Genomic DNA, 26,114 nt, shown 5'->3' on the forward strand with positions numbered 1-26,114 from the left:
TTCTGCAGTGGTTAGTCGTACAATAAAAAAAATTTAGAGTATTTAAAAAAATATGCCGACAGCAGATGATGCCTGCCTAAGAGGCATGTAGAGGACTAAAGTCAGTTGCGCTGCCAAGTAAAGGACAAAATTTAACTATATAGTAGCTCAGAGAGAGCCTGATCATCCGTGTGGGTGCTTTAACTAGCACCAAGGTTTTTACTGGACAAATTCAGATTTAAAGAGCTGCCAGGTTTGTCTCAAGGTGCATTAAGCAAAGCCAGAAGCACGAAATTGAGATGTACAATGCTCTACGCTGCCCCAAATTTAAGGTATGATAAAGTCATAATCTAGAATAGCTATCAACTTAATCACAGAACGCTGAAGGTAATGGCATTACTAAAAATACGCAAGTTAACTAGAAAAGCAAAAATTATTTGAAATGCAAGAGCAGAACAAACAGAACCAGTCAGTAAGCAAAACAATTTCATAAAAACGCAAGATAAAAGTGGCAGCAAAAAAACATGCTTTCAAATTAGAAGAACAAACCTTCACCTATGTTTCTCCCTTCCTCTCATCTATTACAACACCGAGTCATCAACTACCTCCAAACAGCCTCCTGACATCTGTTCATCACTTGCTGACTCTTACCTTCAGCAGTTCTAAAAAAATAAGACTTTCTGCTTAACAGGCATAATTGCACTTTGTGGCATTTTGAGTAAATTACTTAAAAAGCTTATTCTAACCTTGTAAAATACTGCAATCCAAACAGAAAGACCCAAAAGTGTTTTATTCTTTTCTTACCTGAATCTTTAGAGCTCTTTACCACAAGTGAATCTACCTCTACTGATTTTGGTCGAAGTGGTAACGGTTCAGAGTCTAACTTTGGTTTTGCTACTGGCTCAACTTCAGATTTTGGTCGAAGAGAAACAACTTCTCCATTAGATCTGTAGTAAGAAAAAAAAATGACAAGACACACCTAGTCAAGAGAGTAAGTAGCTTACCACTGAAACACACCAAGATTAGAAGCAAATGGGAAAATTACGGTAGATTTTATCATTTCTCTAAAGCCTTGTTTAAAATCAAGTCTTTCAGAGACCAATTCTAGTTCCATAAAAGCCAATTCTTCCGTTCCAGCTCTTTCAGAATTGTCAAACTTGTACAATCACCTTGTAAAAATAATCCAGATTTTTTTACTACAGGGCACATTTTGGCACTTAAATTTAAAATATTACATTCCGGTGCAACAGAAGGCAAGAGAGCTGAATAGCACCTTCAGTAATATCTCTTGAAATATTCACAAACATACTCAGACTCCTTGACATCAAAATGTTCCTGTAAAGAAAAAAGTTGCCAAGAACAAGTTATTTCTTTCTGTGTAGAGAATAACAGTACCTTGTATATATGGCTTCTATTTTACCATGCATTCTCTGCATGTCTGGTCACATCATTCAGGGATTAAAAAAAAAAAAAAAAAAACAAAAAACCACAACAAAAAAGCCACACCACAACCAACAACCCCACCACCAAAACAACCAACCAACCAAAAAAAAAACCCAGGAAAAAAAAAAATGAGCAGAGGACATTTTCCTTTGCAATTCTCGCCAACATTTATGCCACAGCATAAAAATAAAGTTTATAAATGGACTAGTTGTCAGCTTCAGTGTGTCCTACTACTCATCTCCCAAACACTTTATTTGGAAGTTTTATTGCAGTAGAAAAAGAGAAAGCAGCCCTATCTTGCTCGAGCAATGTTAAACTTTCAGACACTTAAACATATTTTAAAACCCCTAAGATTTAAATTTTTCAATTATTAAAGGATTACAGTTTACTATAGACCTTTATTTAACTGCACACGTGTATCCCATTCTATTCATAATTACTTCCTAAAATGGGGAAGGGGAATATAACTTGTGGTTTGAAAAAATAATAATAATTAAAACAAATCTTTACTTGGGAAACTCTCCAAAATACCATGTGATATAACTCAATTATACACCAAAAACCTAAACAGAAGTACCGTAGCAATGGTCTAACTCTTCAGTCAGGCATCCAGTGTTCCCAGGGCTGAGCAGGGTGGCATCAGAGGCAGCTCTGCCGAGATTGTCCTCTGTTGGAGTCAAGCCTCCAAAGTGTGTGCCTTACCCACACTCCCTCTGCCCACTGCCCTCCTCCTCACTGTTTTCTCCCTTTAGATATTCTTCCTTTGGGTTCAGCTATAGAGGACCTGCTGTAAAAAAAAGATAAACCTCAACAAATGCCTGCTGCCACCCTGTGTCTTTGCAGGTATTTAAGGTGCAAGCTCTTTGATGTAGCAGCTGTCTGCTCCTTTATTTGTGCAAGGTCAAGTTCATCAGGACCTTACCTTCTCATGGTTCTTTCAAGTCAACTAAACATCCCAAAGGACCAGTTACCCAGCAGCAGTTTATTTACAGTTTTGGGTAAGGATCTAGCAAATACTTTGACAGAGACAGAAAGGGAAACTGTGTGTGGAATTCTATCGACGCAAAAGAGACTTTATTATTGCGTATAACTATCTTAAGAGTGGGTTGAAGGAGGATGGAGCCAGGCTCTTTTCAGTGGTTCCCAGTGACAGGACGAGGGACAACGGGCACAAGTTGGAACATAGGAAGTTCCATTCAAATACACGGAAACACTTCTTTACGGTGAGGGTGACAGAGCACTGGCACAGGCTGCCCAGGGAGGTGGTGGAGTCCCCTTCTCTGGAGATTTTCAAGACCCGCCTGGATGCAGTCCTGAGTAATGTGCTCTGGGCAATCCTGCTTTGGCAGGGGAGTGGGACTAGATGATCTCTAGAGGTCCCTTCCAACTCTGAAACTCTGTGATTCTGTGAAAACTAATCTTAGTGAAACACCATATATAATTGTCTCAAACTCATCAGAAAAAAAATTAGAAGTGGATCTAAATGAAAGAATGAGTGATTACTTGCTATTAGCCTCTCTATTTGTCCAGTAATTCCACTGGGAACACTCAAGACAGAGCATAGAGACTGGATGCCATTCTGTAATAAGTGCTTTCTTCCCCACAGGAGCACATGTACCAACTGTGCTCAACTCTTCCCTCTCCGTCTCTTACTCTCTATAAAGTGCTGAAACATTGAATGCTGACACAGCTCAAATTTTCTGTTTTTTTTCCAACCCAGTATTAATTCTCAAGTGCCACGTCCACAGATTCTTTTACGCTGTATTGCTACTGTAGCTACAATTTCTTCGTTATGAGTTAAAGCAAAGCAGCCCACAGATTTGTAACTTCATCTGCCCCCTGGTTAGTTATGCTGTAATATTTACTTTGAGATGGAGTCAATCTCTTAAAGAATTAGAAAGTTCTAAGTTCACATTGATAAAAACTTGGAGAACCAAGACACTGGTAGGTGTAGGGCAAAACTTATCCTTGCATCCTTTTCACCCTTAAAACACACACTTCTTCCCGCCTCACCCATGAAGGGAGATAGAACAACAAACCAAATAAAATACATTTGGTGTCAATGATTTAAGTTATACTGACTTGGATACAGATGACGGCAAAACAGGTTTATCTGGACGTTTTGGGTGCAGAAGCCCTGCTCTCAGGAAGCTGTTAGTCTTGCTTGGAGGAATAGGCTTCTTGGGTGGTACTTGAGGAGCCTGTGGCTTCAAAGGCTTCTGATCCAAAGCTCCTTTTTCATCTGACAAAATAAGTCACCATAACATTTTAAAAACCTGTGTTGTCTAGAATTGTTACAATGCTAATCAATTAGAAAACAACTGCTGTCAGGAATACTGTCTGAAGATCAAAGTGAGAAAAAGATATGCCAGTGTCTTAAGTGATACCTTACCAAAACACACAAACTGCTTACCTGAATTTAAAAAAAAATATGTTAAAGTAAGCAAAAAATCTTTCTACTGACATGAAACAGTAGTAACAAATTATCAATCCACATTACTGCACTGTAAATGACAGCTAAGAAGCAAGAATCTCTCTGTACTGCTGCTTTCCCTTTTCTATGAATTTACCTTATCTCCTCTTAAAAAGGCAGTGTTTGTTTTTTTATTTTGTTGTTAACTAGACTTCTTCCATGTACACAAACAGCATAATTTATCTATGGAAAAGGAGGGGGGGAGGAGGGAGGAGAAATGAATGTCTGAATAACTGAATTTATTTTAGATAAAGTCTATCTTCCTACAAATACAAGATACAAATTAAGCATGGATAATCAAACAAACAAAAAAAAAAAGTTAAAATAGTTGTTCAGTGACTGTAAGACCTAACCGAATACTGTCCAGAGAAGTTGACATTTAATATATGGGACACTGAAAAATTCAAGCTGCTTCACAAATGTTAGTTGAATAGTCTTCAACCCATGTTCCCTAATCACACCCTGTGGAATATCCAGAGTGTACCTTCTACTTTTCCTTGTAAAACTAGGCTACAGCTCAGTCAGGCACACGATTTGTAAGATTATTGTTAGGTTACAGTAAGGAGTTACAGTCCTTTACAGTTACTGCCCTTACAGGACAGCAAATCAGTAAACTGGGATGGAGAGACTCACCTTCAGCTTTGATTCTCCCCATCCCCCCTCCTCTGACTTCGCTTTTAACCAAGTATTGGTCTAATGTAAAATGTTTACATACACTATGGATTTGGGGGTAGGGTTGGAAATTTACTTCAGCTCCATCCCAGCTGAGTGCCTGAACTGCCAGGTCTATGCTTGACTTCCTCTGGACAAGTCCTGCAGCCGCCAAGTGTCAGCCCTCCAACCATAAAACGGGAAAATACCAATTTTTTTTCACAGGAATACTTGGAAGTAAACAGATCATAGAGATACTTCTGAAAAAAAAAAAAGGATTATCCAGGGCAGAATTGCCTTCCTGCTTTGGGACATGTGAACATTAGGAAAACATATGAACAAAAAACAAACTGGTTGGCATCGCCTTCCAGTCTCTCTTAGTATAGAGTTAAAAAAAAAAAAAATAAATAAAATACTGAAGTAGTGGAAGGATTTTGCCACACGGTGGTGCTGCGTGTCCTGCGGAAAACAGGCTGTTAACAGTGCTGGCCACGGCTGCCTACCGATCCTCAAGGCAAGGCTGAAATGTCAAATGCCCAACAGCAGTTCGCAGAACTGACGACCAATTACCTTTATTTTAGCTATGCTGAACACAAGTTGAGAACTAAGCCTTTTGTTTTTAAGAAAAAGCAAGTTCATAAACAGGGCAGAAAAAATGCTGTCATCAAATGGTCCTCCTGAATTACCATCTGTCAGTTTTCCCTTCAATTACTCCCACTCAAAATCTGAATATAAAAACCGTCCACAGCTAAGTGGAGAAAGTTAATACCAAAGGTCAAGATTCATCATGAACACAGAAATTGGACAATTCTGCTGGACAAAACAGCATGCCTCTTTTTTGGCTTTTACTCCACAATGAAAAAAGATAAGGGTTGGCTAAAAATGAGCAGTATAGTAATGGAAATAAAAATACTAATCTGAAGACATTTACACTGGACACAAATATATATGGACAGCACTAAGTGTCTTTCGCTATAAATACAGAAATATTTATAGGAGTATTGCTTTTATATTTGATCAATTTTGTGTTTGCAAGTAAAGGTAGATTTATGAGTCTCCCAGTAGGCATTAAAAAATTACATGGTTTGATAGCTTATAATTCGAGTGGATCAATTCTAGCAGAACACTACTGCTATCTAAATAAGTAACTTAAGACCTGACCTTCAACTGAATACAAGACAAACTTTTCCTCCACCATTTCCTGTACCACGGTAACGGACAATTCTCTACCACACTTATTTTCTTCAGAAGCTCACTTGTTCCTAAGCATTTTGGATGGTGTCGCTTCCTATATTCCACCACAAACAGTTGAACTCAACTATGCAAAGGTTAGCACCATAGTACAAACAACAGTCTAAAATTAAACTTAAACTTATAAAAAGCCAAGGGATCAAAATTTCCAGAATCACACAGCTGATCTCAAGTCACACCTGAAGATACTGTTCCAACAGATAAAAATAATTTCCTCACATGCAGAGGAAACAGAGCTCATTTTAACAAGTATTCTTCATGTGAAACACCTGAGAAGGTCCTTTAAAATGTGGGTTATAAACACTACCCAAGGAAGCCAAGAAACCCATCGAGCGTTACTTGTTGAAATGCTGCTTAGCCGTGGTCAGCTGCAGTTCGCTATTCCCAGAGCGGAGTATATTTTTGTAATATGGGTAAGCTGCAGTAACCTCAGCAGTTCTTCTTTAAGACCCAACCAGCACGCTTGTTCAAGCTTCTGACTTTTAACACAATCAAAACAGCTTAACAGCTTGACTTGGCAAGTGTTTCAAATATGAAATACTATTCTATGATTACAGTAGCTTTTCCTCTGAAAAAGCTGCCCTTTAAATTGTAAGAATAAATTGGTAAACATCTCCAAATTCTGTGGAACTGGAAACATGGAATATAGTAAGAATTAATGGGACAAGAAATCTCAGTTTCTGAGCACTGTGACTGTAATATCTGTCTAAGGAGTGTTGTAACAGTTACGTGTATTTCTTTTCTTTTTCCATCGGAGACTCATTTTGGCTAAAACATTCAGAAGCAGCACGAAACGCTTTCATTTCCAATAAGTTACTATTCAAAACTTCAGTTACTATCACAGAACTATACTAAAATGAATTAAGCACTAACTATATTATTACGCAGTGCAATAAGCATTTTTCAGACTGTAATGCAATAACAAGAAATACACATTTCATGAAAGTGTAGCAGTTCTTCTAATCACTCTAAACATATTTCCGCAACATCGCAGACAAGAGAGCTTCAGTAGATGGTATCAAGAGAATCTCTATGTCGTCTTCCAAACAGGAACCCATTTCACATAGCAGCCAAGCTAAAAACGATAACTCGTTTACAAGAACATAGTCTGAAATTTACTATGAAGAAAACTGGTCTCACCTTTTTCTTCAGGCCTCAAAGAAGGGAATTTCTTCTCTCCAGATGGCAATTCAGGCTTCGGTGCTGAATGGAAAAACAAACCATTTTTGACATTTCTCAAAGAGCTTTAATTATCTTCGTCACTAACTAAAAATATGACATACACCAATTTGTGTTTATATTTTCTCCTTTGCAAGGAACGTAACACCATTTATAAACACTCCAGCAAAGTGCAGGTCTGCATTAAACTGTTTCCAAAGTAGGCTCCATCATAATTTTGAAAAATATATAGCAGCAGCGTAATACATAAAGCATAAAAAGTAACCTCAAACTATGACCACAGATAGCCGCATTACGAGGAAATAAAAAGGTACTTCTGAGTTTTCTCTTGAAGTCATGCACTGTGTCTGAAATTTAGTATTTCCCCAGACACATACCACCATACATACACGACGTACCTGGAGTTTTAACTGGAGGTGGAGGTTTCTTTGGCTTCTGAAAAATGCAATTTAGAAAAAAAAAAAAGGTCAAATAAATAAATAAACAAACAGATATTCTCTATCAAAGACAGACTTATTTGTATTTTGTTTTGCATACTGTAATGTCTAGCTTGTTTACTAACTGATTTCAAAGTATTTCACAAAGGAAGCAATCAATTCACAGACAGGAAACAGAGAACTGTAGTAATTCCTCTAATATCTCCCAGGCAATCTGTTTCAAAAACAGGAACAAAATGCAGGATTCTTCTAATCTCAGATCAGTGCTTCAGCAACGTGCATAAGCTGCAGAGGTATGAAGGACTAAAAATTAATAATCGCATCCTTTCTAGTCCAAAGTATTGCCCTGATCACACTCAATTTCAATATGTCAACCTCAATTTGGGTTAGTATAAAGCAAGTTTAAAGAAGTAGTCAGGTAAAATTTTGAGCCAGAAACGGTTGCTTTCACTGATTAAAAAAAACCCCAAAGGTTCTAAACGAAATCTCCTAAGAACTATTTCAATTAACTGACTTCTAAATTGCAACATAAACACTGCAGTTACATGAAAAACACTATTTTTGAGCTTCCTTATCACTGTATATTTAAGTGGGGAAAGGTGCACGAGCTACTCTAGCCATTGAAAATTTATGAAGTAGTACAGTGCCACAGTTTGTACATTGAAAATAACTCTATTTTAAAATGCAGTTACTCATCACTTTCCTTAAACTGGTAAATTTGAATTTGAATCTCTCTCCTGCGGAAGGAGTACTGGCAACTCTCAGGACAGACATCTCAAGCCGCCTCACCCTCAGAACAGCATTCATGAAAATGCTCTAGAAAGAGGTGTCTTTGTGGTTGTGCTAAGGACAAGACTCACTGACAAAACAATCACAAAAGCCTACAAAAAACACTTGTTCTTTATACGCTGCTGAAACCATATGGGCTCAGTCCAATACAGCCCCTCCAAAAATGCCTTGTAGGGGGTATTTTTGAAACAGTTGCTATGGATGGATTTCACTTCTGTGCCCCTAACACTATTGAATAAGCTCTTAATGCAGAAAGATTTTATTCTGACAAGTGAAATGTAATTAAGCAAGCGTGAAACCCCATATTAAATTTCTTTCTTGAGTTTCAGAGAACACAAAAGCTGGTGAACTGAAGTAACAAGACCGTATATTCTTTCTTTCCCCAAAAAAGCAAATACAGTACCCAGCTGTGCAGCACTGCTGCCTGTATCAAAAACAATTACACAGAGTTCAGCATCAACTTGCTATTCTCTGATCTGTGTTTTCACTAAGTTGATAGCAAATAGTTGATTCAGCCATCCAATGCCTTGAAATTCAAAGCTGCACAGCGCAAGGTGAATCCCTGTACTGAGACACGTTGCACTAAGTGGAATAAAGGATCGAAGCAAGGTCTGTCTACAGCAAACATTATTTATGGGAAAAAAAAAATTCCCCTCTCTCAAGGGAGCAATTCAGTATCACGAAACAGCAATACCGCCCACTCACCCCTCAAATCAAGTCAGCTGTACATTACAGCATTTATGCCATCCTTGCAAAGCTGAGAATAAATTTGAAAAGAAAACGCCGACTTGGAGTAATTAGACTTTCTGTGTATGGCAGGTAACAAGTTAAATGCTAAGTGAATAACTATCAGTCAGGTTGTATTTAGCAATCCTCTGTAAATGTCTCCAATTCCAGACCAAACGGCACTAAAATGCTACCAAACTCAAACTTCTGCTGAGATACAGGCTTCAACGTTTAGATGTCCTGATCTGGAGCTGAATCCATCCCATCTAGGGATATCGTACATTTGTGAATTAACACAACCAGCTTTTCTACACAAACTTGTCCAGAACCAAAACATCACACTAGTCTCAACAAAAAAAATTATGAAGAACCAAAATTACAAGACGAAGGAGTACCACATGAAAACATGAAGTTCTACAAGTTAGCACACAAGACGATGAAAAAAAATGTATTTCTAGATCCCACCCAAAGGTTATCCTTCACACACTGCAACCTCCTGGCAAGTCTTAATATGGAAAAATCCCAGTCGGTCCCACAGGGATCATTCAGCATGTTGCAAGTATAGTTACTTACAGAACTACAGACAGAAGAGACCGACTACTTATCTCCTTTCAAAACAGTACGACTTGAATTCAATAATCAGTTACACATAACACCCCGTTATAAGAACTATATCCTTTTCTATATGACCTAATCATCTTCATTAATTACAGCTAAACTCAAAAAGCATGCCTCAGTTTAATATTTAAGAAGTTTAAACACAAACATTAAATCTTTCTTCTTTGATATAGTTAATTCAAGATAAAGTTAAAAACTGCCACAACTGTAATAATATTTTAAGCATAATGTGCTGTGAAGTCTTTTATTCCTTGCATTTCCATCACTACTTTTTTGTGATAAACTGTACATGTGAGAACTTACAGGGAAGTCTTTATCAGACTCTTGTATTTGAACTGCAAAATTATCTGGGAAGACTCCTTCTTTACCATTGAGTTCTCCTTTCCACCAGCCGGGCTCTCCAGTGTCCTAAAATAAACAACAGGACATTTCAATCAATATTTACTTCTGCCCCAGAACAGATACAGTTCAAGAACAATGGTTTTGCTTTTACCCACAATATAAAATAATTGTTTGTCTGCAATACCGCATTTATAAGAGGAATACTTTGGCCACCTTAGCAAGGTGAAACAGCTACAGATCAGATCAGGTTTTGTCAGTTTTTGTTTGTTTTCTAAAAAGCAGGATGAAATTATATTACATCACATACAAGATAAGGGGATAAGATCTGCAAAGGGAAGGAAAGTACATAAACCCAGTTATGACCCAATGCACAATATTCAATATTCTCAACTTCCTTGACTAGCAACTTATTCAGTAAATACTTCAAGTCTCATTGGAGTAACACATTAATAAATAAAAGTGATTCTGATGTGATTGATCAGGTCCACTGGTCTGAAAATGGTGAAGAATGGTGGAAAAAATAACAACACTATGACATAAGGAAAAAAAAAAAAAAGGATAATTAATTCAGTGGCACAGAAATCCATTACATGATCCTACTGGATCTCGGCCTTAATTTGTCCATAACAGAGAGTATGACTTTATTTGAACATTTTAGCAGCATAAATAACAGCCTTCCCCTGTGCTTCAGATCCAAAACACTGCAGATGTCACTCTTGCATACAAGTCTAAGTGCATTACTGCTGATACGTGCCACTGTTAGCAGCAACAAGTAGCTCATCCCAAAGTTCAGTACACAACAAGAACAATTAGTTCAGCACTTGGTTCAGCTGAGATGCGGAACAGATAAAGGAGAGGGGAAAAAATAAAAGGTAAAATAAAATAATTAAAAAAAAATACCACGCCACATTAACCTGAAGAAGGAATCAGCAAGAAAAAGACCTGAATAGGTGATTAGTGCCGAAAGTAAAAGTTTGCTGAAGTCTTCTTTCATTTCTCCCTCTGTCACCCTTTCAATTAAGTACTACAGAGTCCAGTTTCATTAACTTCTGTATGGTTATTCTGAAATAGCAAATATTTCTAACACCTGGACTTCATTCTCCTACTTAAAACGTGCTTGGTTTTCTTCATAACACCTCGATCAAAATCAGTACATACAGATTTTGATTTCTCACCTCTTGACACAATAATACTTTCCATCCACCACCTCTAGGTCAGCCTGATATACCACCAGAGAAAAAGTACAAGTTCTGAAGGTAAAAAGGCTATTTGCAAAGCTTTTCCAGTTTCCTCACTGAAAAGGCAATTGGTAGTGGGTGTATAGTGATCCAACTGGCCTTTGAGGAATCCAAGATAACTTCCCACTCTGGAACCGTCCTTAAGGACATCTGTATCTCCACCGAGTGCAGAGCAAAGAGCCATCCCTCACACGAGACAAATCTGTCTACAGGAGTATTTAATCCAACGCACTCTCCTGCTTTCACATTTTACACATTCCCCACCTGTACAAAATCCACGAAAGCTATATAAACAGTTAAAGCAGACCGAACATCTTACCTTACTGATTATTTGAATAATCTCGCCTTCTTTAAAGCTGAGTTTGTCATTTGAGCCTTCATAGGAAAATATTGTCCTGCAATATTCCTTGGCTGAAACAAAGCAGCACAATTAACTACATTTGCATACCATGGGCAGTAACATACATCACACCAGCTCACTTATGCTGTCTGAAAGGAGAGCTCAGAAATTAACGCTCTAATCATCCTTCCCTTCTAGACCAGCCATCTGAGACCGCTTTACAAATGTTCGCTATGTCATTCATATCACAAGAAGAGTAAGATTATGTATGTACAGAGCAATGGAGACAAATCTTTGTGAAGTCAGTAGTTTAAGCTATAAAACATTTTTTCCACAAGAGCAGCCTAATTCAAGTGCGACTTCTCTTCTCCCTCGGAAGAGCCTACTCAGTTAATCTTGTAACAGCCTTTCTAACCCTCCCTAGAGCATTACACATTCAATTTTGAGCTACTTTAGAAAAAATGGTTTCAAGCTTTTTATTGAGTTTATATGATATTTTCTCAAAATCAATCTATTTTTCAAATCTGCAATCCTAATTAAATACGTGCGAGTGTTGCAAGGTGACATCCTTTATTAATACGTACAATTACAGAAACTTCAAATACCTAAGCAGCACGTTTGCTGAAACTCTGCAGTGAAATCGAGTAACTGAAGCAAAGGAATTCCTTGGCTAAGCACCTGAAACCAGAGCTCATCTGAGTGATCAACTCAGACAGTCACAGACTCTTCTACAGAAGTGGAAAGAATAATTCCTTTCTTTCCATTTGGTACAGTTCAATAGCTAATCCATTTAAAATTGTGATAAGAATTTCAGGTGAAAAAGCGGGAGGATTTGTTTTCCTTTCCCACGCTAGAACAAAAAGCAACATGAAAAAGGCCAAAATATGTTAATATAGAAGTCTTGATTGCAAAGCATTTTTTTTTTTTTTTGCACCTTTTTTAAACCCAGCAAGTTTAAAATAATTTAGCAGATATAAAGGCTGGATTTCTGTACCTGACAGATTAAGGAAGAGGAAGCAAACAAAAAGGACTCTGATGTGCTGCCATAACCTATCAGGCCTTTGGCACTGACAGCACACACAGGTGGGCAACTGCATCAACCCCCAGTCAGAGAGCAGCACAACATGAAGTCCTCAGGAGGATCGTCTGCAAGTGTTAATGACTGCCTTTTGCTGGATGGCAAGAAAATAAACGAGTTAGTTGCAGTTGAATCTTTTTGTTGTTGTTGGATTTGGTTTAATCAAGACACAAATCTTTAGTAAAAAAAAAAAAAAAATGCACAAGTGGTGTTCTTAAATAAAAATCTACCTTGGTCAGTGCCAACCACTATGTTAAAATGCAAAAGTATGCCAAGCTTAAGAGATATATATATGTATAGATATCTATACAGATGTGTAACTACATGAATAATCCAAGGTATGATAACTTACATTGTTTTACTGCATTATCAAGTAATCAAAATTGCTTAACTATAGATTATCTACATTGTGGTTTTCAAAGAACTACAGAAACATAAGCAGAACCACGTCAGAGATGAGTGTTCAAATACAGGTCCAAAAAAAAAAAAAAAAAAAAAAAAATCACATTGACTCTGAAAAAAAAAAAAAATCAACAGCTACACTACAAATATCTATCAAGCTCGGGGATTTTGTTCATTAGTAATGAGTAAGTGTAAAAGAAATGTAATACATTTCTATACGTCCTGATTCTGTAAAAATACATGCAATTCCTTACTGCCTGGGGATTTGGCCAGTACAGCTGAACTTCTCAATCCTTCTTCTCTCTCCTCCTCCTCCTCCTCCTCCAAGCACTTCTCCCCTGCTCACATACACCGAGTCCCACAACAGACAGAAAAGCATGCCAGCAAAGGGAACCTTTCACTCTGCTCCAGCTGCCAGGAAGGCTGGAGAAATGGGAGCGTTGCACCCCGCGGGCTGCCGCGGTCCCCCTAGGTGCCAGGCTGCGAACCCCAGCAGTCAGCACCACCCGAGAAACCCAGCCTGGTACATCAAGAGTACAATTTGTCACTTCAGCATCTTCTTTTGTGAGCCCGATATTCTGCCAGTAGTTAAGAAGAAGAAAGAATCCAGTTTAACTTTCCAGCATTTAAATCTAAGGTGGTATTTACAAAACAGTAAATTTGAACTTCAGCAAATAATTTTAATAAAAGGTAGTTTAAAACTGGATCTTTTCCAAAGACTGTGGACTAACAACACACTAGCAGGAATCACATATGTTGTATTCTAACATAATGGGGGGAAAGAGGGGTCAAATTGTGATTATTTTATTTTCTTTTTAAACAAAATATTTTTACATACTTGCACCAGAGGCCAAAACAAGCTTCCCAGAAATAGCAGAGCCACACCAAAATAAGCCACACTAGCCTAAACATTTTAGAGATCTCTGTTTATTTGCTAACAAACTGAACACAGTTTATTTTAAACTTGCTCTCTCAAAACCGAGGATGGTATACATAAATCATAATATGGTCTATATTAAAATAAAAACACTAAAAAAGAAAACCAAGCTTTCTTCCAAAGGTCCGAAGAAGTTCTTAAATGGTGTCTGTAGGTACTACCTACTGATATTCTCCTACAGCATTTATTACCACTATATTTAAATTCCTCTCTGATGTATTTGTTTCTCTGGGGAGCAGAGACTCAGCATGGCTGCTGGATTAGTCAAATTTCTATGCTTTTAGCATGAGATGCACCTGAAATTATGAAAAGAGCTAAATACTGAATGTTCTGAGTGTTCAGTACTGAATGTTCAGATATTTTTAGGCAGACTTGGGTTAATTTTTATGCAACGTTTTGGACAAGTGAAGTTTCACAATGCTGAGGGCTGCACACTGTTGCTGGCTCTTACAGCAATAGCACGGGAATGGTCCCAGGACTATCCTAATTTTGAAGTTTAGTAAAGATTTCAAAGTCGCAAGTAAGCATCAAATTCCATCAAATGCATCATACACAAACTTTTGATAGATCCTTTGCAATAGCAAAGTTTAAGTATTAACTACTCTCAGGCCATTACATCAAACACAACTTGACAGCATCAGCTGCTTGTAAACGTGGTAATGCTACTTATAGCTATCCAATTCAACCAAGCCAAAATATGGCTAAAATGGCACAGACGCCCTATATATTTCCATAGGTACAAATAAACTAGGGCTCTGACTAACAAACCTGCCTTTTCGAGTGCCCTGCTGTGCTAGACTGCTGGACATAGGCAAAAAGTCAATTGTTTGTTGCAGTTTTCTTATTTCTGCAAATTATGCATTCCATATAGAACAGCCCACTTACACCAAAATAAGGTATTTCCGCAAGAAACAAAAATATACTTGAAATTACAATACAGAAGTCAAAAAAAAAAAAAAAAAAAAAAAAAAAAAGGTCTGCTCTGGAACCAGGCGAAACAAGCTGTCTACACGTCACATAATTGAAGATAATTCTTTATATGGGGTTGGCACTCCCACAAGACGTTTTGGGTTGGCTTAAAAATATCTATTTAGATAAAGCTAAGCAATTTGGTAGTTAAATGAAGTCATAATTTCTTAGAGACAATAAAAAAGAAAAATAAAAGAGAAGTTGTTATAAACAGAACCACAGTGGAAATGGATTATCTAGGGCACAGACTTCAACAAATGTAAGCACCAACTTTCTGATGCAAGAAACTTAGCATACATTTACGACAGCACATGAGCAACCCCACAGTAAATCCTGAGCCTAGAAAGTAACTTCTACAATCTAGGGACAGAAATTGAGTTAGGGGACTGTTCCATAGCAATAGATTTTCAGCATCCCAGCTGAACACTAAAAGCTAGGCAGAAAGGAAGTCAGTTTGAGCATGTTAGCGTAGCAAATTAACGCAAGGGGGCTGCTGCAATAAAACTTCATAACCTGGCCTTATTTTGTTCTAGGAGACAACCCTACAAATGTCTTTGATTCATTTGCCACAGAAACACAAGTAAAAACTCCTTCAGACTCTTTTGCATTTGTGTAACTCCTCAAAAGTACAGAACATTACACAAAAACCCAGTATGCACAAAAGTTTAAGATTTTAACACAAAAAAAAAACCCAACCTGACAGCCAAATACTTCTCTAGAAAGGAGTAAGAGATGTACCAAGTAAGAGACGTGAATTTCCGTCAGCCTTACCTTTTGGTTTACTTTCAGCTTCTGATTTTACTACTTCTGAGGAGTTCTCAGGTTTTGTTGCGCTGGGAAAATGAATTAGCTTTGTTCCAGCGGGATGGTTAGGTGATGACTATATGAACAAAAGAGAACTTTGTTAACAAAAATTCATTATGAGTTTTATTTTTTATTAGGCCACAGGACATACTCAAATTTTCAGTAGTTAAGATGATGTGAATGACCATCTCCAAGAAATTCAATGAGCTTTCCTATTAAGTACTTAACTTACTACAGTTAATTCATTACAGCCACAGCAATAAGAATTTTGTCTACCGATTAACGACACAGCACAGCTTTCAAACTGGAAGCAAATCTCAGGACATTGCCAGATATACTTTCGCAATCATATTTCAGTAGTCCCAATGATACTGTTCCATTACCCTGAAAACTGCCTCCTCCAGCGCAGAACAGAAGCGGTTATTTAACAGCTCTGCTGAAAGTAACTCACTGACCACATTTATTTTGCACTGGAATAAAGCAGGAATATTCAGTAGCCATACAGCACCTCAGCTGAAGAAACAATTTAACTACTCAGGCAAATGTAAGAGCATGTGAAAGCCCGTCCCAGCTTCCCTTCACTCTTTGTCATTCGTACAGAACAGAACCAGATCACAGAAATGTCACTAGAGATTTCTCCTGAACCATAGAGGTATTGCAACCAGTAACAAGTTTCAGAGTTAACATCTAACCAAAGTAATTGTTCCAATATATATATATATTTTTTTTTTTTTCCCCTGGAGACTTACTGAGCTGCCAGGAAGATTCAGACAGCTTCAGCTGCACCCACTTCTTCACAGCCCTATAAGCTACAAACACAGAATACAATCTTACAGTCAGTGCTTACCTGAGCAGCCCTAACAGCGTTACTGATGTGAAAAATCCCATTGCCTTTAGTTACTCTGTTCATTTTCATTTACAGTTAAAAATTCACAGACTTTCTGCTGTCCAACAAACTATATTTACTCTCCTTAAAACCAGATGATGCCTGTGGGCTGCTGTTTGGTACCTCTGACACACCATCGAGGAAGCCACAGTCATTTGGGACATTCTCAGAGTACATATGCAATTTAACTCACTCCAGAATGCTATATGAAGGAAGCACGAAAATAACCCACCTATCAGATTAAACAAATCCAACATGGAAACAGTCCCCTACATTTTCCCCTTCTAAATGGAGATGCAATTAGAAATACAAGAGGAAGTTCAGGCAGGCGGGGTATAAATAGCCTGAGCCCAGGCAGGATGCTGGGACCAGCTGGAACCTATCTCACTGTCTCTTGCAGAAGCATATATACTCCTGAGTCCTTCAGATACATCAGTGCTCAGCCACCCTGTGCTGAATACTCTCCAAATTCCCCAAGGAAAAAGCGCCCTCATTACAGTTTCCTGATGACAGCTTTTTTCATTAGTGGCTGAAAGACTGAGAATGCTCTTCCAGCATCCTTCCGTCTAACTCCAAACTGAGTTGAGTACAAATCCGCAGAAGCCATCCATTTTCACAAGATCTTCATAAGAATTATCTCCTTAGGTCGCTCTAGGTTGTTCTGTAAGTCTGTCTGCCTTTGGGATGACTTCGGCAACAAGCGTAAGTGGAATATTAAGTGCTAAAATCAACTGTTTACTTCATGGCCTTTAAGCTATGCAAAACTGTTTTCTCACTTCATTTCCCCTCTTGCGGAGAAACAGCCTACAACTTTCCAGACGAGCCAACTAACAAAACAGAGCAACAACATATTTTAGTGTTTATACAAACTCAAATAACAATTCAAACCGTCTGAGCAGGCTTCACACTAATTGAACATACTTTAGACAGGCTCTTCATACTCCCAAGTTACAAGGTAGAAAGTAGGGAAACATGCTTTTGAATGATCAATCTCATGACAAGAAAGCAAACTGGAAATTAGGTCCTGAAATCCAAGTCAACAGAATTCACATGAAGATGTAGTGATCCCACAGGCTCCTACTGCAAGGGACAAAGCCTTCAGAGAACCAAGGAAAAATCAACATGCCTTCATAGAATCATGTAATGGTTTGGGTTGGAAGGGATCTTCAGTGATCATGTAGTCCAACTCTCCTGCCATAGGCAGGGACATCTTTCACTAGACCAGGTTGCCCAAAGCCCCATCCAGCCTGGCCTTGAACACCTCCAGGGATGGGGCATCCACAGCTTCCCTGGGCAACCTGTGCAAGTGCCTCATCACCCTCAGAGTAAGGAATTTTAAATTTACCCTCTTTCAGTTTAAAACCATCATCCCTTGTCTTGTCACTACAGACCTCAGTAGGAAGTCTCTCTACATCTTCCTTATAAGCCCCCTTCATATATGCTGCAAGGCCACAATAAGGTCTCCCCGGAGCCTTCTCTTCTCCAAGCTGAACATCTTCCTTAGGAGAGAACATTCCACGAGCCTTAAACAGAAGGTGACACTCTTGTAACTTTCATTTTCTGGAGCATCCTATGTTTTGACTGGACCAGAAACTAAGAGGACACACACTGTGTCTCTTGGTGGATGAGCACTGCTCTTAGCACTGCTACAGAGGGAAAACGTGTCCAAGGAAGTCTCTGCCCCATCCTTTTGCCCTACACCATTACGGTTAGTTCCGTAGCAGCAGAGGAGAGCAAATCAGTCAGCAGAGCAGCATTAATGACCATAACAGACAAAAAATTGAAATTGGACAATGCTTTTAAAGCTTTCTTGAATTGATCAACTGAGTAAAAACTGAAACACTGGATTATCTCAGCTGCCTTTAATTTATCAAAAGCTGCAAATCCATACGGAAGCTCTTAGTATAAATGATGTGTAAATTCAAGATGAAGGACTGAGCATCGCTGTTGTGCTTCCAAAGGATAAGAGCGCTCTCGGTTTCCGATCAAAATAAAATTCAAACTAAACCAATTTCACTATCATCACGTTATCTGCTGTCTCCTAAGCTTGAAGTTCAGTGTAGAGAATAAAAGTGCTCCTTTTCCCACTCACTCATAAAAAAGGAGGAAAAGAAAATGAAAGAGGATGTAAAGTTGTAGAACAGAAACTGCTGATTGTGATAGCAATAATGTACTTCATTAACCTAAGACATCACCAAAGCCAAAAGCCTGAGAGCATTCACTGAAGGACATTTTACATTGATAATAACAGCTGACACCTGGAACAGCAATCTCCATATCTACCAAAATTTAAAAAAAAAAAAAACACCCAAACCAAAAACTGAAGAAACCCCAAAATATTCCTTGTTTTAAAGGCCAAGATTAACTTGTATGGAAGACTTAACAGTCTTGTCCCAGTCTGTATACAAGCTGTATTACAAAGAAAACTATAAGGGACCTTGTACTGTAGGTTTGTTTGAGAAGTTCTTATGTCTTGCACCACATGCCTTTGAAATGACAATTTTTATATCAGCTTGGTTTTCTCTCTCTAATATTTTAAATACCAAGACATCTGAATAGACCTTTTGGAATCAATTTTAAATATAACTTACTATGAAAGAAGTTTGAGGGTGTTTGTTTTCTTACATAGGCAAGAGCTCTATGAGATGACTATGGTCTGATCATGGAACAATATTGACAAATTTTAAAATGGGCAGTGTATTCAGCATCTGTAAGGTATTATGTTTTCAGATTCATGTTTTATAGATTATTTTTACAGGAAACCAAATAACAACAATATGAACTGCTACAAACCTTATCTTGCTTTTTATCTTCTGATTCAGTACTGGATAATCTCGTCTTAAGTTTCACTGATCCTTCTTTAAAGATATCTCCAAACCCAATACCTCGGATTTTCTTTGGCTGTGCTGGTCCAGACCCAGGTTCATTCCCATTTCCTGGAGAGACCACAGGTGAGGTAGGGCCACTGAAAACAGACTCTGAAAGTACAAAAAGAAATAAAAATTGTTTTAATATGTGAAATTATTTATTTGCTCTTCTGGGAGAAAAAGTGGAAGTAACACAGCTGCATGCACTGCTCTTGCTAAACAGCTGTTCTAGGAATGTTGTTGTAGCTGTAATACCTCACATTTGTTCCAGCTGTGTATTTAACATAAGACCATTTGAAGTGACACCAGTATTGCATGGAATACGCTGGCAACTAAGTCATTAGATCACTAATATTTCTTGCTATTTCAATTATCACTCAGGCTCTGCAGTCTGGTAACATCAACGTTATGTTTTCCATTAGTTTTATGAAACATTGCTTACGCATTCTCTAAAGACGTGGGTTTAGTCCAACATTTAAACGCTTGCCATTTGCACAGCTATAGCTGCTGAAAGCCATAATCAATAAAGGTCTGTTACGAGTCCTACCACGTTTCAACAGCCACAGGAAAAAACAGTGTGTTTCAGTAGTAGAGTGATGCCTCTCAAGGCACCAAAGTCAAATTTTTCTAATGCTCAAAATGCATTACCAAAAATACCCAAAATGAGTTTCTTGCAAATGTATTCAAATAGCTTTTTAACCTAATAACACTTAAAACCTATGAGTTAAACGTTCCAATCACACGTGGTTGTTTGAGATTAATCACTGGTAGATAACAAGTATTTAAGTTTCTTTTAATCTTTCAGTTTTAGGGAACAACATTTATCCACTCCCCAAAAAACATAGTTCAGAGTGGAACTTAATTTAGGTATTAGGAGCTTTTGAGACTTTTTAATTTATTTTTTTTTTATGTTACAATCAACTCTTGTTAAAACCTACAAACCAGTATTCACGGGCAAACTATTTCCATGTGCAGAATTCCATGAGACAGTCATGTGAAAATAGACAGCTCTTATAAACCAAATTCAAAATACTTCCACACCTTTTAGCCTTTCAGTTAAGTTCCTCCCAGCCCATGCATGCCTGGGAATTGCACTAAAGATTAAAGCCTCTTCCCTCAACCATAAATTTGAGGAGTTTTGATAATACTACGATTACACAGACTCTTGGCTTCAGTTTTTCACCTCTCCTCATCTGAGTTATTCTTCACTTAGTTATATCCCTCTTAGATATCTAAAAGGATAACTAGAAATTTCATTCACGAGAAAAGTCCAGGTTGCATATTTGAAAGACCACAGCTCAGTGAATGGGGCATTTACTGTTTCCTGGGAGCGAGGAAAGAAATAGCAGATACTCAAGACTGACTGTGAAAGCACCGAGCATTAAATATAACCCCTGGGGGTGTAAGGGGCTGAAAATCCTAACTTGTATTTTCTGTCAGTAACTAACAATTACTTCAAACTACCGTTCAGTCCCACCGATTTCAGAATTCAGGAATTAAGACCAACACATACCCATTTGTAAATTCATCTCACCAGACCCCATTAAACTCAAGGAACTTGACCTCCAAGGAGACAGCCCAAATCAAACAACTCTTGCTTTAGACTACTTCAATTATTTCCACAATTTACAAAAAAAAAAAAAAATCCCAGCCAGACTTTTCTTCCCTTTGTCTGAGCAAAGCCTTGTTAGAAACAATACTGAACATCTTGTAAATGAAGGTGCACATTACTACAAGGAAAAAAAAAAAAAAAAAAAAAAAGAAATCCCTTTTTCCCCGTGAACATTACACAGCTGTCTTTAAGCATCAATTAACTCCCATTAAGATGTTGGTCCCAAAGACCACTCCCATTGCAGCAGTATCATACCACAAGTCCCCAGCCTGCAAACAGGTCTTCACAGACAGAATGCCTCTAAAGTGCAGTTTCAAGGGCACAAAGTAATGGCCTATAAAGCACACAGCGGCCTGGCACCCCTCAGCACCCAGCTACTGCTCAGCCAGAGACCACCAGCTTCTGCCTGAGCTACACAGTCATAGCCACAAAGGAACAGCTCAATGTAAACACTTAATAGGAACAGTTTAATGTTAGATTAAAACATAAACACAGAACCAAAGCCTCTTATAATCACAGAGTCATTTAGGTCAGAAAAGACCTTTAAGATCATCAAGTCCAACTATTAACCTAACAGCGCCAATTCCACCACTAAACCATGTCCCTCAGCACCACATCTACGTCTCTTTCAAATACCTCCAGGGATGGCGACTCCACCACTTCCCTGGGCAGCCTGTGCTAATGCTTGATAACCCTTTCGGTAAATAAGTTTTTCCTAATAACCAATCTAAACCTTCCCTGCGCAACTCAAAGCCATTTCCTCTTGTCTTATCACTTGTTACTTGGGAGAAGAGACCAACCTTACCCTCACTACACCCTCCTTTCAGGTAGTTGTAGAGAGCGAGAAGGTCTCCCCTCAGCCTCCTCTTCTCCAGGCTAAACAACCCCAGTTCCCTCAGCCGTTCCTCATAAGACTTGTGCTCCAGACCCCTCAACAGCTTTGTAGCCCTTCTCTGGACATGCTCCAGTGCCTTAATGTCCTTCTTGTAGCAAGAGGCCCAAAACTGAACACAGTACTCGAGGTGGGGCCTCACCAGTGCCAAGTACAGGGTGACAATCACTGCCCTAGTCCTGCTGGCCACACTATTCCTGATACAGGCCAGGATGCTGTTGGCCTTTCTCGGCCACCTGGGCACACTGCTTGTTCACATTCAGCTGACTGCTGACCAACACCCCCAGGTCCTTCTCCACCAGGCAGCTTTCCAGCCACTCTGCCCCAAGCCTGTAGTGCTGCATGGGGTTGTTGTGACCCAAGTGCAGGACCCGGCACTTGGCCTTGTTGCACATCATACCACTGGCATGGGCCCATGGATCCAACCTATCCAGGTCCCTCTGTAAAGCCATCCTACTCTCAAGCAAATCAACAATCCCACCCAACCTGGTGTCATCTGCAAACTTACTGAGGGTGCCCTTGATCCCCTTGTCCAGATCATTGATAAAGATATTAAACACAACTGAGCCAATACTGAGCCCTGAGGAACACCACTTATGACTGGCTGCCAACTGGATTTAACTTCATTCACCACCACTCTTTGGGCTCTGCCTTCCAGACTGTTTTTTACCCAGCAAAGAATACATCCACCCAAGCCATAAGCAGCCAGTTTCTTCAGAAAAATTATGTGGGAAAATGGTGTCAAAAGCTATACTGAAGTCCAGATAAACAACATCCACAGCCTCTCCCTCATTCACTAAGCAGGCCACCTTGTCATAGAAGGATATCAGGTCAGTCAAGGAGGACCTGCCTTTCATGAAACCATGCTGATTGGGCCCAATCACCTGGTTATCCTGTACGTACCGCATGATGGCCCTCAAGATGATTTGCTACATAACCTTTCCAGGCACTGGGGTCAGATTGACAGGCCTGTAGTTCTCTGGATGTCCTTCCAGCCTTTCTTGTAGATAAGCATCACATTTGCTAACCTCCAGTCAACTGGGACCTCCCTGGTTAGCCAGGACTGCTGATAAACGATGGAAAGTGGGCTTGGTGAGCACTTCCGCCAGCATCCTTATCACCCACACGTGGATCCCATCCGGCCCCATAGACCTGTGTGTGTCTAAGTTGTGCAATAGATCACTCACTATTTCCCCTTGGATTATGGGGGCTTCATTCTGCTCCCTGTCCCTGTCTTCCAGTTCAGACATCTGGGTACCCAGAAAACAACTGGTCTTACTATTAAAGACTGAGGCAGAGAAGGCATTTAGTACTTCAGCCTTTTCCTCATCCTTTGTCACCGTTTCCCCCCACGTCCAATGAAGGACAGAGGTTCTCCTAAGCCCTCCTTTTGTTGCTAACAGATTTATAGAAATATTTTTAATTGTCTTTTATGGCAGTAGCCAGCTTAAGTTCTAGTTGGGCTTTGGACCTTTTAATTTTCCCCCTGCATAACCTCACAACATCCTTGTGGTCCTCCTGAGTGGCCTGCCCCTTCTTCCAACAGTCATTAACTCTCCTTTTTTCCCCTGAGTTCCAGCCAAACCTCTCTGTTCAGCCATGTCAGTCATCTTCCCCATAAGCTCGTCTTTCAGCACATGCGGACAGCCTGTTCATGCACCTTTAAGATTTCCTCCTTGAAGAACGTCCAGCCTTCCTGGACTCCTTTGCCCTTCAGGACTCCCTCCCAAGGCACTCTGACAACCGGGCTCCTAAACAGGCCAAAGTCTGCCCTCTGGAAGTCCAAGGTAGAAATTCTGCTGACCCCCATCCTTACTCCTCCAAAAACTGAAGACTACCACTGTGGTCGCTATGCCCAAGACAGCCTCCAACCATCACATGACCCACAAGTCCTTCTCTATTCGCAAACAGCAGGTCCAACGGGGCACCTTCTCTAGTTGGCTCACTCACCAGCTGTGTCAGGAAGTTATCTTCCACACACTCCAGGAACCTCCTAGACTGTTTCCTCTCTGCTGTATTGTATTTCCAGCAGACATCTGGTAAGTTGAAGTCCCCCACAAGACCAAGGGCTAGCGAGTGTGAGACTTCTCCCAGCTGCTTACAGAGTACTTCGTCTTTTCATCCTGGTTGGGTGGTCTATAACAGACTCCCAGCACAGTATCTGCCTTGCTGGCCTTTCCCCTGATTCTTACCCATGAACACTCAACCCCATTGTCACCATCATTAAGTTCTAGACAATCAAACCACTCCCTAACATACAGGGCTACCCCACCGCCTCTTCTTCCTTGCCTATCACTTTGGAAGGGTTTATAGCCATCCAATGCAGCCTTCGGTTTTGCAAGTCATCCCACCATGTTTCCACAATGCCAACTATATCATAGTTTTCCTGCTGCACAACGCCTTCCAGCTCCTCCTGTTGGTTGCCATGCTGCATGCATTGATATAGATACACTTCAGTTGAGCTATAGATCCCACCTCCTTTTTGGGGGAGAAGCCCTAATTCCTACATGACCATTCTCAGGTGCTTCCATGGTTTCTAACACATCAAAAACCCTTGTGTCTTTGCTGCCACGTGGATTTCCATCCCCTACCTTCACCGAGACAGCAGACCTCAAACATTGGCGTGCTGCCCCCAGTCTTACCTCTAGCGAGTCTGGTTTTATGCCTTTCCCCCTTCAAATCTAGTTTAAAGCTCTTTCAATGACCCCTGCCAACTCCTGTGCAAAGATTTAGCCACAAAGGAATGGCTAAATATAAATACTGCCTTAAAACCATTTTACTGTTAGATTAAAACATAATAAAGAACCAGGCCACCCTTCTGAGGATTCATTTTAAGTGTAGGCTCTCTATACCGTTTTGATTCAATCAAAGTTTTAGCTCTCAACAGATGTGACTACATGCTTAAGTCTTCCATGTTAGAGAACTCATGTCTGTGAGAATAAGACTGAAAACAAATATTAAATGGAAGAATAATTTTATATCCAGTACTAAAAAAAGCTCAACTCTGAGTATTGTAAAATTTCTAGTGATAAAACGCAGAACGTACACTTGAAAGATCAAGGCCTTGACTGCAATTTTATCAGAAGTGTATTGGGAGCAAGACAGGTATCTTCATACTCAGCATCAATATTTTCTAGAATGAAATTAAGTACTTAGGAAGCTTGAATTCTTTACAACTTTTACTGTACTATAACCGTAATACTCCAAGTTATACCCGAGACCCAAAATGACTTTGCTAAGCATTTACAACAAACAGAATACCACCTGTGTCATCCAGAGTGTCCTGTGTTTCTCCATCATCTGTCAATTCCAATTCTTTCACAAAGTTTGAAGGAAACAACCCGGCTTTGCCATTTAGCGTTCCACTCCACCAGCCTTCTTCTACCTGTATAGAAACATTTCACACATCACCAATAATGCAAAAGGAAATTCCTATCAATTCCATCTACTTCACTTATAAAACTCTACAAACAACTTTGGGAAAATTCAAACGACCATGATTTCTCTTTAAAGAAACCCACCAAAGATCTAGAAACAGCAAGCAAAAAGAAGAGCAAGAAAATAATTTACTGTCACTTCTACCACTACAGCAATGATCCTGAAATACGAAACTAGCCCCTAGGCCAATTAATCCAGAAGAACAGCAAAATGTTCATCAACTTTCTCACAGTAAAACAGAATAACAGGCATTACACATCTAACAGAAGAAGAAAATATTAAACTGTTCATGAAATAAAGATGCAACTTTTAGTCTGGCTTTCTAAAGAAACTTTCACGTATTCTTGCTGTCCATATGTGTTTTCCTCTGTCTTGTCCAGTTTCCACCAGTCCTATTCCAAACAAAAGCTGGGAATGCACTGGTGACAGTGTAAAACAATGCCAGAAGACCGAGTAAGAATTGTGCTCTTTAAATTTATTAGCAGTTTTCAAAAAGGCCTTAAATAAAAACTGAACGTATTTGCCTAATAAGCACTATTTAAAATTATAATTAAGATAAATTTTCAAAATATTTCATTTCAATTGCTCTGTTTTGGGACTGGAAAGCTGGTTTTAGATAAGAAATAAAAGCAACGGGGAAAAAAACCCCAAACAAACAGCAGTTGTTTACATTATCTTTTTTTAGCCTTGTTTTGTAGGTCACTATGTCTGACACGGGGCGTAGTTTTTAAACGCTCGCCTACCTCCAGGCAAGCAGAAGGCA

General features: G+C 39.2%; 1 protein-coding gene across 1 annotated transcript in view; it reads right to left on the reverse strand.

Moving 5' to 3' along the window:
* Nucleotides 1–26,114, reverse strand: part of CD2AP (CD2 associated protein) — an 87,102-nt gene that overhangs the window by 12,076 nt on the left and 48,912 nt on the right. The window contains exons 5-13 of the mRNA XM_082481190.1: nt 25,178–25,298; nt 19,336–19,520; nt 15,624–15,732; nt 11,446–11,537; nt 9,850–9,954; nt 7,375–7,411; nt 6,938–7,000; nt 3,505–3,664; nt 784–926 (exon numbers count right to left, since the gene is read on the reverse strand). Coding sequence (XP_082337316.1) covers nt 784–926; nt 3,505–3,664; nt 6,938–7,000; nt 7,375–7,411; nt 9,850–9,954; nt 11,446–11,537; nt 15,624–15,732; nt 19,336–19,520; nt 25,178–25,298 — 1,015 coding nt within the window. The remainder of the gene's footprint in view (nt 1–783; nt 927–3,504; nt 3,665–6,937; nt 7,001–7,374; nt 7,412–9,849; nt 9,955–11,445; nt 11,538–15,623; nt 15,733–19,335; nt 19,521–25,177; nt 25,299–26,114) is intronic.

The sequence above is a fragment of the Vanellus vanellus genome (assembly GCF_965231255.1).
Source record: "Vanellus vanellus genome assembly, chromosome: 3".
NCBI lineage: Eukaryota > Metazoa > Chordata > Aves > Charadriiformes > Charadriidae > Vanellus > Vanellus vanellus.